Source organism: Scyliorhinus torazame, chromosome 21, assembly GCF_047496885.1.
Source record: "Scyliorhinus torazame isolate Kashiwa2021f chromosome 21, sScyTor2.1, whole genome shotgun sequence".
Lineage (NCBI taxonomy): Eukaryota > Metazoa > Chordata > Chondrichthyes > Carcharhiniformes > Scyliorhinidae > Scyliorhinus > Scyliorhinus torazame.
In genome coordinates this window covers 67,726,515-67,747,376 of record NC_092727.1, presented here as the reverse complement: position 1 = coordinate 67,747,376, position 20,862 = coordinate 67,726,515, and the positions used below count along the sequence as shown (strand labels likewise).

The 20,862-nt window shown below is 44.6% G+C and overlaps 1 protein-coding gene across 1 annotated transcript in view; it reads left to right on the top strand.

Annotated features, from left to right (window-relative positions):
* The window catches only part of LOC140398334 (parathyroid hormone/parathyroid hormone-related peptide receptor-like), a 365,863-nt gene that overhangs the window by 125,115 nt on the left and 219,886 nt on the right, over positions 1–20,862 (top strand). The window contains exons 5-6 of the mRNA XM_072486912.1: positions 7,107–7,228; positions 9,265–9,359. Coding sequence (XP_072343013.1) covers positions 7,107–7,228; positions 9,265–9,359 — 217 coding nt within the window. The remainder of the gene's footprint in view (positions 1–7,106; positions 7,229–9,264; positions 9,360–20,862) is intronic.

Genomic DNA, 20,862 nt, shown 5'->3' with positions numbered 1-20,862 from the left:
TGAAAGGTCAAGGTTCAAATAAAATTAACAAATGTGTCTGGGGACTGAGGCCCGTGTTTCGATTCTGCTGCCTGGGCACCATAGTTCTAACTTTACCGCTGATATTTATTTATTACAGGTCAACAGCTCCCTGGGACAGCTCCGCAGTGACTGTCCCCCTGAGGGAGCACATTGGGAGAGCCGGCCCACACATTCCCTCTTCAGGCCTCCCCGACAGCACTCAGCCTTTCACAGAGTGTGGTTCATGTTGAATGGTCGTTAGGTGGCCAGCCAACATAATATTGTATTAACATCGTGATCACAGTGGGAGCAGGTTTCACAACAGCCTGCGGTGCACCCCGACCGTAAAATTCAAGGGGATGAGCTGGCAGTGAAGATTATTGAGAGAGGAAGACGAGGCAATTACAGTGTTGCTTATAAGTTGCAATGACTGGAGACCTGACGTACCCTTTGAGAACTTCGAAGAGGCTCAGAGGGAGCCTGCGGATCTGTTCTTTTTAAAAATAAATTTAGAGCACCCAATTATTTTTTCCAATTAAGGGGCAATTTAGCGTCGCCAATCCACCTACCCTGCACATTTTTTGGTTGTGGGGGTGAGACAAGTGGCAAATAACATTTGCGCCACACAAGTGCTAGGGAATGACCATATCCAACAAGAGAGAGTCTATCCATCCCCCCTTGACATTCAATGGCATTGCCATCACTGAATCCTCCACAACCAAACATCCTGGGTGTTACCATTGACCAGAAACTGAAGGAGACTAGCCATATAAATACCGTGGTTACAAGAGCAGGTCAGACACTGAGAATTCTGTGATAAGTAACTCACCTTCTGACTCCCCAAAGCTAGCTTGTCCACCATCTACAAGACTTAAGTCAGGAGTGTGATGGAATGCTCCCCACTTGCCTGGATGAGATCAGCTCCAACAACACTCAAGAGGTTCAACACCACCCAGGACAAAGCAGACCACTGGATTGGCACTCCTTCCACAAGCATTCACTCTCTCCACCACTGCCGCACAGTATCAGCTGTGTGTATCATGTACAAGAGGCACTGCAGGAACTCACCAAGGATCCTTATACAGCTCCTTCCAAACCCCTAACCACTACCATCCAAAACGATAAGAGCAGCAGATACTTGGGAACATCACCACCTGCGAGTTTCCCTCCAAATGTGGGCGGAACGGTAGCATGGTGGTTAGCACTATTGCTTCACAGCGCCAGGGACCCAGGTTCGATTCCCGGCTTGAGTCACTGTCTGTGCGGTGTCTGCACGTTCTCCCTGTGTCTGCGTGGGTTTCCTTCGGGTGCTCCGGTTTCCTCCCACAAGTCCCGAAAGACTTACTTGTTCGATGAATTGGGCATTCTGAATTCTCCCTCTGTGTACCTGAACAGGCACCGGAGTGTGGCGACTAGGTGATTTTCACAGTAACTTCATTGCAGTGTTAATGTAAGCCTACTTGTGACATTAATAAAGAGCGAGTCCTTCATTGTCGCTGGGTCAAAATCCTGGAACTCCCTCCCGAATAGTAATGTGCGTTTATCAACACCACATGGACGGCAACGGTTCAAGAAGCGAGCTTCCCACCACCTTCTCAAGGGAAATTAGGTGAGGGGTTGAAGAGATTGGGGAAAGGGATAGGAAGGATCAACGACCAGGGGAGGGTTGGGGAGTTGGGGGAATTGGGAGGGTTGAAGGTCAGGGTCTGGGATGAGGTCGGAGGAGGGGTTGGGAGCCTGGTGGTGTGGGAATAGAAGGGGGTTGAAGTGGTGGGGGTTCAGGTGCACGGGCTGGGTTGTGGGGGTTGGAGGCGGGGGCCTGGGGGAGTCGGCTGTCAGCTAATTTGGCTGCAATACAGACGGTCTCTTCATCCACGTCATTAGTATAGATTGTAATAGGTGAGGTCATCACTGATCCTTGTGATAATCCACTTGTTACAATTACCATCATGAAAATTTAATCTGACTCTATGTTTCCTGTTAGTTAACCAATACTCAGGTCATCCCACCACCATAAACTCATTTCATAGAATGATAGAAAGGAGGCTATTCGGCCCATCTTGTTCACACCAGCCCGAGAGGCCCTTTCTAATCCCACTTTCCTGTACCTGGTCCATAGCCCTGTAGCTTACACCACTTCAGGTGCAGATCCAGGTACTTTGAAAAAGAATTTATTGTCTCTGCCACCAACTCGGGCAGCGAGTTTCAGACTCCCACTGGGTAAAAATATTTTCCCCATGCCCCCTTCTGCCATTTATCTTGAATCTATGTCACCTGGTTCGAGAATTCTCCACCAAGGGAAACAATTTGATCCTGTCCACTATCTCTTCCTCTCAATTAAGTCACCCCTCAGCCTTCTTTGTTCCAAGGAAAATAATCCTAACCTGTCCAATCTCTACTCGCAGCCACATTTTTCTAGCCCTGGCAGCATTCTTGTAAACCTGCTCTGCACTCTCCCCAGAGCAGTAACACCCTTCCTGTAATGTGCTGACCAGAACTGCACACAATACTCCAGTTGTGGCCTCACCAGTGTTTTATACAATTTCAACATTATATTCACCCTTTTATATTCTATACCTCTGCCAATGAAGGAGAGCATTCCATATGCTTTCCTTACAACCTTGTCTACTGCTGCCTTTAGGGACCCGTGTCCCTGTACGCCAAGAACTCTCACTTCATCTACCCCTCTTAGTATATTCCCATTTATTCTGTACTTTCTATAACCGTTTGACCTCCCTAAATGCTGACCTCACCTTTCTCTGTGTTAAATTCCATCTGCCACTTTATCACCCAATGGTGAGGTCCTGCGGCCGGCCACCTGCACCGTAAATTGGCCCCGAACACCCATACCCCCACCCTCTCCCCGGCACCTCACAGCAATCCCACACCTGGATTGTCTAGATGCCCCCCCCCACCTTCAAGTATGAGGGTGACCCAAACCCCACCCCCTCCTAGGAACCCTTTTAGTAGGGAGACCCCCCCCCACAAGAGCCTCTGTCATAGAGACACACCTCACAGGGACGCCTGTAATAGGGATATCCCCACAGGTACGCCTGTAATAGGAAGACCCGCCACCGGGCCCCTGTAATAGAGGGACCCCTGTTATAAGAGGACCCCCCCCCCCAGGTAACCCCTGCCTAAAGGGACCCCTCACGCAGACTCCCATTCCCCCCCCCCCCCCCCCCCAGAAAAGAGACCCGTGTCTGGAAGCTAGACAGCAGTCCAGACAGGGGCAGTGAGAGGAAATACAGCTGTAACACTTACCTTGAAGCTTCACGTGTCCATTCCTCGAAGGAGAGCAGCTGTGACATGCGTCTGGTTCCCACAGATCCATTAACTGCTGGCCATTCATAGTTTTCTAGTAGTGATCTGTGATTGACAACTTCTACAAACTACCTGTAGCTTTGATTCATTTGTCTCCCTTCACGGTTCAGTGGCCTAAGTGGTGAAACCCTAATGTCTATAAACATTGGCCATATTGACCACGATTTTCCTCCAACACCCGATTTTCCGTCCCATTAGGGAAAGTGATACAGGCATCCTGGAATTGAGAATCCCGCCCGAAATATATTGGTTCCCCTTTATCCACCCTGCCTGTTCCCTCCTCTAGGAACGCCAATAAATTTCTCAAGCATGATTTCTTCTTCATAAAACCACGTTGATTCATCTGATTATATTATGATTTTCTGAATATCCTTCAAAATAGATTCTAGAATGACGGAGGTTGAGATGTGACCTGATAGATGTCTACAAGATTATGAGGGACATGGATAGAGTGGATGGGCAGGCACTCTTTCCCAGGGTGGAGGGGTCAGTCACCAGGGGGCTTAGGTTTAAGGTCCGTGGGGCAAAGTTTAGAGGAGATGTGCGAGGCTGTTTTTTTATGCAGAGGGTGGTGAGTGCCTGGAGCGCGTTGCCAGGGAGGCACTGGAAGCAGATGCATTAATGCCGCTCAAAAGGCATCTTGACAAATACATGGAAAGGGTGGGTATAGAGGGATACGGCACAAGGAAATGCTGAGAGTTTTGACCAAGGGTGGTATCATGACCGGTACAGGCCTGGAGGGCCGAAGGGCCTGTTCCTGTGCTGTGTTGTTCTTTGTTCTTTATTTTTACACGGACCGATGTAAAGCTAACTGTTCTATACTTTCCTGCTTTCTGTCTCCCTCCTTACTTGAATAGAAATGCTGCATTTAATATTTTCTAATCTGCTGGGGGCTTTCCAAAATCGAGGGAATTTTGGAAGACTACCCTAGAATGCAGGTCATCAGGCCAAGGGAACGTGTCAGTCTTTAATCTCATTAGTCTTCCTGGTATTTATTCTCCAGTGACTGTGATTGTTTTAAGTTTCTCCCTCCCTTTTATCTCTTGGTTTTCTGCTATTCTTGGGATGCCTTTTGTGTCTCCCACTAAATATAAAATACTAGTTTAAAGTCTCGGTCATGTCTGTGTGGAGTTTGCACATTCTCTCCGTGTTTGCGTCGGTCTCCCCCACAATCCAAAGATGTGCAGGGTAGGTGGATTGGCCATGCTAAATTGCCCTTAATTGGACAGAATAATTGGGTACTCTAAATTTAAAAAAAAATTTAAGTCGCGGTCATTTCCTTGTTTTCCATTATTTATTCCCAAGTGTCATCCTCTAAGGGACCCATGCTCACTTTAGCTACTCTTTTACTTTTTGCATACTGATAGACACTTTACCTGTCTACTTTTATATTTCTTGTTAGTTTTCTCTCACACACCAATTCCCCCCTTTTTAATTTTTTTAATCACCCTTTGCTAGTTTCTCAAAACATCCTCAATCTTTTGGCCGAGCACCAATATTTGTAGTATTGTATTTGTCCTCTTTCAACTTGATGCTGCAACCATGTTTCTTATTACTCCTCCCCCACTTAAGTGTCCCCTTTTCTCATGGTGCTGTGGTCAGTTTGCTTACATACCCTGAAATTCCTGCTTTCACCCACACATGCTGCAAGAACGTCAAACCTGTTGGACAATTGCAGGACCTGAGACACCTCCAGTGCTACATTCTGGATCTCCATGTCTGCCTCACTTGCAATCATACCCTCCTGTCCCTGACCATGGACCATTCTCATTCCCGTTCCCATTCTCTGATGCATCATATGGTCTGAAGCTCAAACTCAAGCTCAAGCACTCAGAGTTGATGTTCCTTCATCTGCAGAACCTTACGGCAGATGTGATTGTTGAACACACTGGTGACCACAAGTGCTCAGAGACTACAGCTGCAACACATCACCTGTCCTGCCATCTTTCTTGTGTTTTCCTTAATTAATTAAATTCCAAGTTTAGAAATATCACTCAGCAATTATTTGTAGTTATATTAGTTTAACTAGTTAAACTATAAATTTCATATAATATTTATATCTCCCCATATCTGATAAACGTACTGCCCCAGTAAATTAATACCTCTAGACCTGCTCTGATCTTATACTCTTATCCAAATTTGCAGATGGCACGAAGTTGGGTGAGAGGATGAGCTGTGAGGAGGATACAGAGATCCTTCAATGTGATTAGGGCAAGTTGAGTGAGTGGGCAAATGAATGGGAGATGCAGTGTAATTTGGATAAATGCAAGGTTATCCACTTTGGTCACAAAAACGGGAAGGCAGACTATTATCTGAATGGCCATATATTTGGAAAGGGGAATGTGCAATGAGACCTGGATGTCCTTGTACACCAATCACTGAAGGTAAGCATGCAGGTACAGCAGGCGGTAAAGATGACAAATGGTATGCTGGCCTTCATGGCGAGAGGATTCGAGTACAGGAGCAGGGATGTCTTGCTGCAATTATACAGGGCCTTGGTGAGGCATCACCTGGAATATTGTATGCAGTTTTGGTCTCCTTATCTGAGGAAGGATGTTCTTGCTATGGGGGAAGTGCGGCAAAGGTTTACCAGACTGATTCCTCTGATGGTGGGACTGATATATGAGGAGGGACTGAGTCGAATGGATTTTATTTGCTGGAGTTAAGAAGAATGAGGGGGGACCTCGGAAGCCTATAAAATTCTAACAGGACTAGACAGGATAAATGCAGGAAGGATGTTTCCGATGGTGGGGATGTCGAGAACCATGGTTCACAGTCTGAGGATACGGGGTAGACCATTTAGGCCTGAGATGAGAAAAAAGGTCTTCACCCAGAGAATGGTCAGCCTGTGGAATTCGCTACCAAGGGAAGTAGTTGAGGCCAAAACATTGCATGTTTTGAAGAAGCAGTTAGATATAACACTTAAGGCGAAGGGGATCAAAGGTTATGGGGGGGGGGGGGGTGAAGCAGGATTAGGCTATTGAGTTGGATGATCAGCCATGATCACAATAAAGGCGGAGCAGGCTCGAAGGACCGAATGGCCTCCTCCTGCTCCTATTTTCTATGTCTATCTATGTTTCGTACACTTCCTGTCATAGTTAGCTGATTGAATTTTTTAGTTTTTCAGTTTAGAGAGAAAAGTGGAAAAACACTCACCAATCAATCACTTACCTACGTCCCCCTGACATCTAAGATTCTCTTCGAACGTGTTCAGAGGGTTCTGAACCCACGCACTTGCTCTCACCCTCACTGCTTTTTTATCCCCCCGTGTTGTTCTTGCTCTGTTCATTGGCAGCAGGAGAGCTGGGACAGAGATGGAATAATGATGGTTTGAATGGGGACTGGGGAGGCTGAGAGGGAGAAATAAAAGGAGACCTGATTGGGTGTTTGAAAGGGGAGGAAGAAGGAGGGAAGATTCCATGGCGCAAGAAGAAGAGGATGAGAAAGAGGGGATGAATTAATGGTCTAGGGTTCAGAGTGACATCTAAAAAGTATGAGAATGCAGACAAAGGGTAGGACAGATGAGGTAACCTGGTTTTCAACAGAGGCGGAGATTAATGGTCCATTGTTCAAGTCTGACGCCCTGGGGTAGGATGAAGTAAATGTGTGAACAGTGTGTAGTCATCGTAGATCATCCACAAAGCACTGGCCAAAACTGGAGCCTATTGTGGGGAAGGAGTGGATCGAGGAGCTGTTGGAAGACTAGATATCAATGGGGGGTGCTGCAAGTTTACCAGTGGAATCCGGCACAATAAATTGAAATGTTGCCTTCCTTCTGACAGGACATGCCTATCGTAAATGCAATGTGCATGGGGACTGGGAGTTCGTCCCCAGCATGAATAGAACCTGGGCAAACTACAGCGAGTGCACCAAGTTCCTGATGCCTGACCACCGGCAACAAAAGGTAGATAAGCAAAAACAATCAAGTTACTAATTAATCAAGAGTGGCTAATGAATCAAGGATTTACCAACTAAACAGTCTTACTATCTGAACTATTAACTCAAGAAATGGCTAAAGGTCCTGGATAAGACAAAGATTATGCATCCTGACAACAACCCACCTGTAGCACAACAAACCTGTGCTCCGGGACTAGCCGTACACTTAGCCAAGTAGTTCCAGTGCAGCCACAACACTGACAAGATGGGAAACTGTCCATGTATGTCCTGTCCACCAAAAGCAGGGTTTACTGTAAAGGATTATTGATATCGCTATCAAACGGCACTTATACACTAATAGCCTGCTCACTGATGCTCAGGTTGGGTCCTGCCAGGACCATGCTGCTCCTAACCAGGACGGCACGGTAGCACAGTGGTTAGCACAGTTGCTTCAGAGCTCCAGGGTCCCAGTTTCGATTCCCAGCTTGGGTCACTGTCTGTGCAGAGCCTGCACATTCTCCCCGTGTCTGCGTGGGTTTCCTCCAGGTGCTCCGGTTTCCTCCCACAGTCCAAAGATGAGCAGATTAGGAGGATTGGCCACGCTAAATTGCCCTTCATGTCCAAAAAGGTTGGGTGGGGTTACTTGGTTACGGGGATGGGTGGAAATGTGAGCTTAAATGGGTTGCCCTTTCAAAGGGCCAGTGCAGACCCGATGGGCCAAATGGCCTCCTTCCGCACTGTTAATTCTATGGACCTCATTACAGCTTTGATCCAGACATGGACAAAATAGCTGGATTCCGGAGGTGAGGTTAGAGCAACTGCCCTTTCCATCAAGGTAACATTTGATCAAGAGCGGCATCAAGGGTCCCCATTAAAATTGAAATCAATGGCTGATGTAAAACCTGGCACAGCGGAAGATGGTTGTGGTTATTGGAGGACAATCAACTCGGCCCCAGGACATCACTGCAGGAGTTCCTCAGGGGCAACCATATTGGCCAACATAATAATAATAATAATCATTTATTGTCACAAGTAGGCTTCAGTGAAGTTACTGTGAAAAGCCCCTAGTCACCACATTCCAGCGCCTGTTCGGGGAGGCTGGTATGGGAATTGAACCCGCACTGCTGCCTTGTTCTGCATTACAAGCCAGCTATTTAGCCCAGTGTGCTAAACCAGCCCCTTTCTTAAGGTCATAAGGGGATGTTCACTGCTGATTGTACAATATAGTTGTTTTTGCAATTCATCACATGATGCTTGAAGAGGCTGGGAACTCTGCGGCGAATAACTCACTTCCTGACTCCCTAAACCCTGTCCACCATCTACAAGACACAAGTCAGGAGTGTGTGGAATACTCTCCACTTGTCTGGATGAGTGCGGCTCCAACATCATTCAAGAAGCTCAATACCATGCAAGACAAAGCTGCCCGCTTGATTGTTCCCCCTTCCACAAACGTTCACTCCCTCCATCACTGAGAAACAGTGGCAGCCATGTATACCATCTACAAGGTGCACTGCGGCAACTCACCAAGCTCCTTCGACAGCACCTTTCAAAGCCATGACCATCTAGAAGGACAAGAGCAGCAGATACCTGGGAACACCACCGCCTGGCGGTTCCCCTTCAGATCACTCACCACCTGACTTTGAAATATATCACTGTTCTTTCACTGTCATTGGATCAAAATCCTGGAACTCCTCCCTAATAGCACAATGGTGTCCCTACATCTCAGGGACTGCAGCGGTTCAGGAAAGCAGCTCACCACTACCTTAAGGGCAATTAGTGGGTGCAATAAATTGTGGCGTAGGCAGTGAAGCCCACTCTCCATGAATGAAACAAATAATAACATTTACAAATCAAAGAAGGATTTTCTAACATCACCAAGAGTTACCAACTAAACTGGATTATTAACTAATACGATTAACCAACCAATCCAAGGTGTATTTTCATTCATGGGCTGTAGACATGTTTGGCACAGAGTTAGAGATTAATACCGAATTGGAAAGCTGAAAATGAACACTCTCAGACTGAGAACGCTGACTGCCTGTCTGTCTGATTATTTCTCCACAGCAAGTGTTTGATCGTCTTCACCTGATATACACTGTTGGGTACTCCATCTCGCTGATCTCTCTCTTAGGCGCTGTCTCTATACTCAGCTACTTCAAGTAGGAATATTATCATTCTCTAATAACAAAAACAGCACTTCAGAAGTAATTGCTGGGTGTAGAAATTTGATGGGACCGTGTACATTGAATGGACAGCTGAATTTCTGATATGGTGGGGGGGGGGGGGGGGGGGGGGAACGAGCGTGGTCACTATCAGAGCAAATACACTGCCTGCCACAGTAGCAGCAGCAAAGCAAACTGTTATCAATGTCCTGAAACTGAAAATTGCTTTAGGCCCTGTGCAATAAGATGTGAAACAATTGTTTAGCACCATGCTGGAGAGTTTGGTTATTTGGAAAATCCAGCAAGAAGGTCAAGACCAAAAGTGGAATCTGTAAAAAATTACTCTGGCTGACAAATCCAGCACCTCCCAGCTTTATATTAGATCCAGGGGTCACTGCCAACCAACTCTCAGCACATCACCATATCCACCTGCAAACCCCACCTCAGCCATCAGAATTAGCCATGACTGCCAATCACCAGACAATAAACCCAGAACAAGGGTTTCAGCACATTCAATCTCACTATGTTCACAGTCTCACTACGTTCACAGTCTCACTACATTCACAGTTTCAGCAGATTCAGTCTCAGCACATTCACAGTTTTAGCACATTCACAGTCTCACTACGTTCACAGTCTCACTACGCTCACAGTCTCACTACATTCACAATTTCTGCAGATTCACAGTCTCACTACATTAACCATTTCAGCAGATTCAGTCTCAGCACATTCACACTTTCAGCACATTCACAGTCTCAGCACATTCACAATCTCAATACATTAACAGTATCAGCACATTCACCGAATCAACATATTCATAGTCTCATTACATTCACAGTCGCAGCGCATTAACAGTCTCAGCACATTCACAATCTCATTACATTCACAGTTTCCGCAGTCAGAGTTTCAGCATAGTCTCACTACATTCACAGACTCACTATATTCACAGTCTCACTACAGTCACAGTCTCACTACATTCACAGTCTCACTACAGTCACAGTCTCACTACATTCATAGTCTCACTATATTCACAGCCTCACTGCATTCACAGTTTCAGCACATTCGCAGTTTCAGAGGATTTGCAGATTCAGCAGATTCGCAGTTTGAGCGCATTCACAGTCTCGCTACATTCACAGTCTCGCTACATTCACAGTCTCGCTACATTCGCAGTCTCATTGCATTCATATTTCAGCACATTCACAATTTCAGCACTTCCACATTCTCACTACTTTCACCATCTCACTTCATTCACAGTTTGAGCACATTCACAGTCTCAGCTCTTTCACAGTCTCGCTACATTCACAGTCTCGTACATTCACAGTCTCGCTATATTCACAGTCTCACTACATTCACAGTCTCACTAAATTAATAGTCTCGCTACATTCACAGTCTAACTACATTAACAGTCTCATTGCAATCACAGTCTCATTGCATTCACAGTTTCAGCAAATTCACAGTACATTCACAATTTCAGCACATTCACAGTCTCACTACATTCACAGTGTCAACACATTCACAGTCTCACTACAATCACAGTCTCACTACAGTCACAGTCTCACTACATTCGCCGTCTCATTTCATTTACAGTTTGAGCACATTGAAAGTCTCAGCTCTTTCACAGTCTCACTACATTCACAGTCATAGAACATAGAACATAGAACAATACAGCGCAGTACAGGCCCTTCGGCCCACGATGTTGCACCGAAACAAAAGCCATCTAACCTACACTATGCCATTATCATCCATATGTTTATCCAATAAACTTTTAAATGCCCTCAATGTTGGCGAGTTCACTACTGTAGCAGGTAGGGCATTCCACGGCCTCACTACTCTTTGCGTAAAGAACCTACCTCTGACCTCTGTCCTATATCTATTACCCCTCAGTTTAAAGTTATGTCCCCTCGTGCCAGCCATATCCATCCGCGGGAGAAGGCTCTCACTGTCCACCCTATCCAACCCCCTGATCATTTTGTATGCCTCTATTAAGTCTCCTCTTAACCTTCTTCTCTCCAACGAAAACAACCTCAAGTCCATCAGCCTTTCCTCATAAGATTTTCCCTCCATACCAGGCAACATCCTGGTAAATCTCCTCTGCACCCGCTCCAAAGCCTCCACGTCCTTCCTATAATGCGGTGACCAGAACTGTACGCAATACTCCAAATGCGGCCGTACCAGAGTTCTGTACAGCTGCAACATGACCTCCCGAATCCGGAACTCAATCCCTCTACCAATAAAGGCCAACACTCCATAGGCATTCTTCACAACCCTATCAACCTGGGTGGCAAATTTCAGGGATCTATGTACATGGACACCTAGATCCCTCTGCTCATCCACACTTTCAAGAACTTTACCATTAGCCAAATATTCCGCATTCCTGTTATTCCTTCCAAAGTGAATCACCTCACACTTCTCTACATTAAACTCCATTTGCCACCTCTCAGCCCAGCTCTGCAGCTTATCTCTATCCCTCTGTAACATGCTACATCCTTCCACACTATCGACAACACCACCGACTTTAGACTTTAGTCATACTACCTTCACCGTCTCACTACATTCACAGTCACACTACATTAACAGTCTTAGCACATTCACAGTCTCAGCACATCCACAGTCTCAGCACATCCACAGTCTCAGCACATTCACAGTCTCAGCACATTCACAGTCTCAGCACATTCACCGTCTCACTACATTCACAGTCTCACTACCTTCACCGTCTCACTACATTCACAGTCACACTACATTAACAGTCTTAGCACATTCACAGTCTCAGCACATCCACAGTTTCAGCACATCCACAGCCTCAGCAGATCCACAGTCTCAGCACATTCACAGTCTCAGCAAATCCGCAGTCTCACTGCACAGTTTTAGCACATTCACAGTCTCACTACATTCACAGTCTCAGCACATTCACAGTCTCAGCACATTCACAGTCTCAGCACATTCGCAGTCTTGCTCCATTCACAGTTTCAGCACATTCACAGTCTCAGCACATTCACAGTCTCACTACATTCACAGTCTCAGCACATTCACAGTCTCAGCACGTTCACAGTCTCAGCACATTCACAATCTCACTACTTTCACAGTCTCACTACATTCACAGTCTCAGCATTTTTACAGTCTCACTACATTCACAGTCTCAGCACATTCACAGTCTCAGCACATACACAGTATCAGCACATTCATAGTTTCGGCACATTCACAATCTCACTACTTTCACAGTCTCACTACATTCACAGTCTCAGCACATTCACAGTCTCAGCACATTCATAGTTTCGGCACATTCACACTATCACTACATTCACAGTCTCACTACATTCACAGTCTTAGCACATTCACAGTCTCACAACATTCACAGTCTCACTATATTCACAGTCTCAATTAATTAACTGTCTCACTATATTCACAGTCTCACTTTCTTCACAGTTTCACTATATTCACAGTCTCAGCACATTCACAGTTTCAGCACATTCACAGTCTCACTACATTCACACTCTCACTACATTCACAGTCTCACTATATTCACAGTCTCAGCACATTCACAGTTTCAGCACATTCACAGTCTCACTACATTCACAGTCTCACTACAATCACAGTCTCACTACATTCACAGTATCAGCACATTCACTGTTGCATCACATTCACAATCTCACTACTTTCACAGTCTCACTTCATTCACAGTCTCAGAATTTTCACGGTCTCAGCACTTTCACGGTCTCAGCACATTCACAGTCTCACCACATTCACAGTCTCACCACATTCACAGTCTCACTACATTCACAGTCTCACTACATTTACAGTCTCACTACATTCATAGTCTCAATACATTCACATTCTCACTACATTCACAGTCTTAGCACATTCACAGTCTCACTAAATTCACAGTCTCACTACATTCACAGTCTTAGCACATTCACTGTTTCATCACATTCACTGTTTCATCACATTCACAGTCTCACTACTTTCACAGTCTCACTACATTCACAGTTTCAGCACATTCACAGTCTCACTACATTCAAAGTCTCACTACCTTCCCAGTCTCACTACAGTCACAGTCTCAGCACATACACAGTCTCACTACATTCACCGTCTCACTGCATTCACAGACTCAGCACATTCACAGTCTCACCACATTCACAGTCTCACCACATTCACAGTCTCACTACATTCACAGTCTCACTAGATTTACAGTCTCACTACATTCACAGTCTCACTACATTCACAGTTTCACTACATTCACAGTAGCACATTCACAGTCTCACTACATTCACAGTCTCACTACATTCACAGTCTTAGCACATTCTCAGTCTCACTACATTCACAGTCTCACTACATTCACAGTCTTAGCACATACACTGTTTCATCACATTCACTGTTTCATCACATTCACAGTCTCACTACTTTCACAGTCTCACTACATTCACAGTTTCAGCACATTCACAGTCTCACTACATTCACAGTCTCACTACCTTCCCAGTCTCACTACAGTCACAGTCTCAGCACATTCACAGTCTCACTACATTCACTGTCTCACTACATTCACCGTCTCACTGCATTCACTGTCTCAGCACATTCAGAGTCTCAGCACATTCACAGTCTCACTACATTCACAGTCTCAGCACATTCACTGTTTCATCACATTCACAATCTCACTACTTTCACAGTCTCACTACATTCACAGTCTTAGCACATTCACTGTTTCATCACATTCACTGTTTCATCACATTCACAGTCTCACTACTTTCACAGTCTCACTACATTCACAGTTTCAGCACATTCACAGTCTCACTACATTCACAGTCTCACTACCTTCCCAGTCTCACTACAGTCACAGTCTCAGCACATTCACAGTCTCACTACCTTCACTGTCTCACTACATTCACCGTCTCACTGCATTCACAGTCTCAGCACATTCACAGTCTCAGCACATTCACAGACTCACTACATTCACAGTCTCAGCACATTCACTGTTTCATCACATTCACAATCTCACTACATTCACAGTCTCACTAGATTTACAGTCTCACTACATTCACAGTCTCACTACATTCACAGTGTCACTACATTCACAGTAGCACATTCACAGTCTCACTACATTCACAGTCTCACTACATTCACAGTCTTAGCACATTCTCAGTCTCACTACATTCACAGTCTCACTACATTCACAGTCTTAGCACATTCACTGTTTCATCACATTCACTGTTTCATCACATTCACAGTCTCACTACTTTCACAGTCTCACTACATTCACAGTTTCAGCACATTCACAGTCTCACTACATTCACAGTCTCACTACCTTCCCAGTCTCACTACAGTCACAGTCTCAGCACATTCACAGTCTCACTACCTTCACTGTCTCACTACATTCACCGTCTCACTGCATTCACAGTCTCAGCACATTCACAGTCTCAGCACATTCACAGTCTCACTACATTCACAGTCTCAGCACATTCACAGTCTCAGCACATTCACAGTCTCACTACATTCACAGTCTCAGCACATTCACTGTTTCATCACATTCACAATCTCACTACTTTCACAGTCTCACTTCATTCACAGTCTCAGCATTTTCACGGTCTCAGCACTTTCACGGTCTCAGCACATTCACCGTCTCACCACATTCACAGTCTCACCACATTCACAGGCTCACTACATTCACAGTCTCACTGCATTCACAGTCTCAGCTCATTAACAGTCTCAGCACATTCACAGTCTCACTACATTCACAGTCTCAGCACATTCACTGTTTCATCACATTCACAATCTCACTACTTTCACAGTCTCACTTCATTCACAGGCTCAGCATTTTCACGGTCTCAGCACTTTCACGGTCTCAGCACATTCACAGTCTCACCACATTCACAGTCTCACCACATTCACAGTCTCACTACATTCACAGTCTCACTACATTTACAGTCTCACTACATTCACAGTCTCACTACATTCACAGTCTTAGCACATTCACAGTCTCACTAAATTCACAGTCTCACTACATTCACAGTCTTAGCACATTCACTGTTTCATCACATTCACTGTTTCATCACATTCACAGTCTCACTACTTTCACAGTCTCACTACATTCACAGTTTCAGCACATTCACAGTCTCACTACATTCCCAGTCTCACTACAGTCACAGTCTCAGCACATACACAGTCTCACTACATTCACCGTCTCACTGCATTCACAGTCTCAGCACATTCACAGTCTCACCACATTCACAGTCTCACCACATTCACAGTCTCACTACATTCACAGTCTCACTACATTTACAGTCTCACTACATTCACAGTCTCACTACATTCACAGTTTCACTACATTCACAGTCTCACTACATTCACAGTCTTAGCACATTCACAGACTCACTGCATAACAGTCTCACTACATTCACAGTCTTAGCACATTCACTGTTTCATCACATTCACTGCTTCATCACATTTACAGTCTCACTACTTTCACAGACTCACTACAGTCACAGTCTCAGCACATTCACAGTCTCACTACCTTCACTGTCTCACTACATTCACCGTCTCACTGCATTCAAAGTCTCAGCACATTCACAGTCTCTGCACATTCACTGTCTCACTACATTCACAGTCTTAGCACATTCACAGTCTCACTACATTCACAGTCTCACTACATTCACAGTCTTAGCACATTCACAGTCTCACTACATTCACAGTCTTAGCACATTCTCAGTCTCACTACATTCACAGTCTCACTACATTCACAGTCTTAGCACAATCACTGTTTCATCACATTCACTGTTTCATCACATTCACAGTCTCACTACTTTCACAGTCTCACTACATTCACAGTTTCAGCACATTCACAGTCTCACTACATTCACAGTCTCACTACCTTCCCAGTCTCACTACAGTCACAGTCTCAGCACATTCACTGTCTCACTACCTTCACTGTCTCACTACATTCACAGTCTTAGCACATTCACAGTCTCACTACATTCACAGTCTTAGCACATTCACAGTCTCACTACATTCACAGTCTTAGCACATTCACTGTTTCATCATATTTACTGTTTCATCACATTCACACTCTCACTACTTTCACAGTCTCACTACATTCACAGTTTCAGCACATTCACAGTCTCACTACATTCACAGTCTCACTACATTCACCATCTCACTGCATTCACAGTCTCAGCACATTCACAGTCTCAGCACATTCACAGTCTCACTACATTCACAGTCTTATCACATTCACAGTCTCACTAGATTTACAGTCTCATTACATTCACAGTCTCACTACATTCACAGTTTCACTACATTCACAGTAGCACATTCACAGTCTCACTACATTCACAGTCTCACTACATTCACAGTCTTAGCACATTCTCAGTCTCACTACATTCACAGTCTCACTACATTCACAGTCTTAGCACATTCACAGTCTTAGCACATTCACAGTCTCACTAAATTCACAGTCTCACTACATTCACAGTCTTAGCACATTCACTGTTTCATCACATTCACTGTTTCATCACATTCACAGGCTCACTACTTTCACAGTCTCACTACATTCACAGTTTCAGCACATTCACAGTCTCACTACATTCAAAGTCTCACTACCTTCCCAGTCTCACTACAGTCACAGTCTCAGCACATACACAGTCTCACTACATTCACCGTCTCACTGCATTCACAGACTCAGCACATTCACAGTCTCACCACATTCACAGTCTCACCACATTCACAGTCTCACTACATTCACAGTCTCACTAGATTTACAGTCTCACTACATTCACAGTCTCACTACATTCACAGTTTCACTACATTCACAGTAGCACATTCACAGTCTCACTACATTCACAGTCGCACTACATTCACAGTCTTAGCACATTCTCAGTCTCACTACATTCACAGTCTTAGCACATTCACTGTTTCATCACATTCACTGTTTCATCACATTCACAGTCTCACTACTTTCACAGTCTCACTACATTCACAGTTTCAGCACATTCACAGTCTCACTACATTCACAGTCTCACTACCTTCCCAGTCTCACTACAGTCACAGTCTCAGCACATTCACAGTCTCACTACCTTCACTGTCTCACTACATTCACCGTCTCACTGCATTCACAGTCTCAGCACATTCAGAGTCTCAGCACATTCACAGTCTCACTACATTCACAGTCTCAGCACATTCACTGTTTCATCACATTCACAATCTCACTACTTTCACAGTCTCACTACATTCACAGTCTTAGCACATTCACTGTTTCATCACATTCACTGTTTCATCACATTCACAGTCTCACTACTTTCACAGTCTCACTACATTCACAGTTTCAGCACATTCACAGTCTCACTACATTCCCAGTCTCACTACAGTCACAGTCTCAGCACATACACAGTCTCACTACATTCACCGTCTCACTGCATTCACAGTCTCAGCACATTCACAGTCTCACCACATTCACAGTCTCACCACATTCACAGTCTCACTACATTCACAGTCTCACTACATTTACAGTCTCACTACATTCACAGTCTCACTACATTCACAGTTTCACTACATTCACAGTCTCACTACATTCACAGTCTTAGCACATTCACAGACTCACTGCATAACAGTCTCACTACATTCACAGTCTTAGCACATTCACTGTTTCATCACATTCACTGCTTCATCACATTTACAGTCTCACTACTTTCACAGACTCACTACAGTCACAGTCTCAGCACATTCACAGTCTCACTACCTTCACTGTCTCACTACATTCACCGTCTCACTGCATTCAAAGTCTCAGCACATTCACAGTCTCTGCACATTCACTGTCTCACTACATTCACAGTCTTAGCACATTCACAGTCTCACTACATTCACAGTCTCACTACATTCACAGTCTTAGCACATTCACAGTCTCACTACATTCACAGTCTCAGCACATTCTCAGTCTCACTACATTCACAGTCTCACTACATTCACAGTCTTAGCACAATCACTGTTTCATCACATTCACTGTTTCATCACATTCACAGTCTCACTACTTTCACAGTCTCACTACATTCACAGTTTCAGCACATTCACAGTCTCACTACATTCACAGTCTCACTACCTTCCCAGTCTCACTACAGTCACAGTCTCAGCACATTCACTGTCTCACTACCTTCACTGTCTCACTACATTCACAGTCTTAGCACATTCACAGTCTCACTACATTCACAGTCTTAGCACATTCACAGTCTCACTACATTCACAGTCTTAGCACATTCACTGTTTCATCATATTTACTGTTTCATCACATTCACAGTCTCACTACTTTCACAGTCTCACTACATTCACAGTTTCAGCACATTCACAGTCTCACTACATTCACAGTCTCACTACATTCACCATCTCACTGCATTCACAGTCTCAGCACATTCACAGTCTCAGCACATTCACAGTCTCACTACATTCACAGTCTTATCACATTCACAGTCTCACTAGATTTACAGTCTCACTACATTCACAGTCTCACTACATTCACAGTTTCACTACATTCACAGTAGCACATTCACAGTCTCACTACATTCACAGTCTCACTACATTCACAGTCTTAGCACATTCTCAGTCTCACTACATTCACAGTCTTAGCACATTCACTGTTTCATCACATTCACTGTTTCATCACATTCACAGTCTCACTACTTTCACAGTCTCACTACATTCACAGTTTCAGCACATTCACAGTCTCACTACATTCAAAGTCTCACTACCTTCCCAGTCTCACTACAGTCATAGTCTCAGCACATACACAGTCTCACTACATTCACCGTCTCACTGCATTCACAGACTCAGCACATTCACAGTCTCACCACATTCACAGTCTCACCACATTCACAGACTCACTACATTCACAATCTCACTAGATTTACAGTCTCACTACATTCACAGTCTCACTACATTCACAGTTTCACAACATTCACAGTAGCACATTCACAGTCTCACTACATTCACAGTCTCACTACATTCACAGTCTTAGCACATTCTCAGTCTCACTACATTCACAGTCTTAGCACATTCACTGTTTCATCACATTCACTGTTTCATCACATTCACAGTCTCACTACTTTCACAGTCTCACTACATTCACAGTTTCAGCACATTCACAGTCTCACTACATTCACAGTCTCACTACCTTCCCAGTCTCACTACAGTCACAGTCTCAGCACATTCACAGTCTCACTACCTTCACTGTCTCACTACATTCACCGTCTCACTCCATTCACAGTCTCAGCACATTCAGAGTCTCAGCACATTCACAGTCTCACTACATTCACAGTCTCAGCACATTCACTGTTTCATCACATTCACAATCTCACTACTTTCACAGTCTCACTACATTCACAGTCTTAGCACATTCACTGTTTCATCACATTCACTGTTTCATCACATTCACAGTCTCACTACTTTCACAGTCTCACTACATTCACAGTTTCAGCACATTCACAGTCTCACTACATTCACAGTCTCACTCCCTTCCCAGTCTCACTACAGTCACAGTCTCAGCACATTCACAGTCTCACTACCTTCACTGTCTCACTACATTCACCGTCTCACTGCATTCACAGTCTCAGCACATTCACAGTCTCAGCACATTCACAGTCTCACTACATTCACAGTCTCAGCACATTCACAGTCTCAGCACATTCACAGTCTCACTACATTCACAGTCTCAGCACATTCACTGTTTCATCACATTCACAATCTCACTACTTTCACAGTCTCACTTCATTCACAGTCTTAGCATTTTCACGGTCTCAGCACTTTCACGGTCTCACCACATTCACAGTCTCACCACATTCACAGTCTCAGCACATTCACCGTCTCACCACATTCACAGTCTCACCACATTCACAGGCTCACTACATTCACAGTCTCACTGCATTCACAGTCTCAGCTCATTCACAGTCTCAGCACATTCACAGTCTCACTACATTCACAGTCTCAGCACATTCACTGTTTCATCACATTCACAATCTCACTACTTTCACAGTCTCACTTCATTCACAGTCTCAGCATTTTCACGGTCTCAGCACTTTCACGGTCTCAGCACATTCACCGTCTCACCACATTCACAGTCTCACCACATTCACAGGCTCACTACATTCACAGTCTCACTGCATTCACAGTCTCAGCTCATTCACAGTCTCAGCACATTCACAGTCTCACTACATTCACAGTCTCAGCACATTCACTGTTTCATCACATTCACAATCTCACTACTTTCACAGTCTCACTTCATTCACAGTCTCAGCATTTTCACGGTCTCAGCACTTTCACGGTCTCAGCACATTCACAGTCTCACCACATTCACAGTCTCACCACATTCACAGTCTCACTACATTCACAGTCTCACTACATTTACAGTCTCACTACATTCACAGTCTCACTACATTCACAGTCTTAGCACATTCACAGTCTCACTAAATTCACAGTCTCACTACATTCACAGTCTTTGCACATTCACTGTTTCATCACATTCACTGTTTCATCA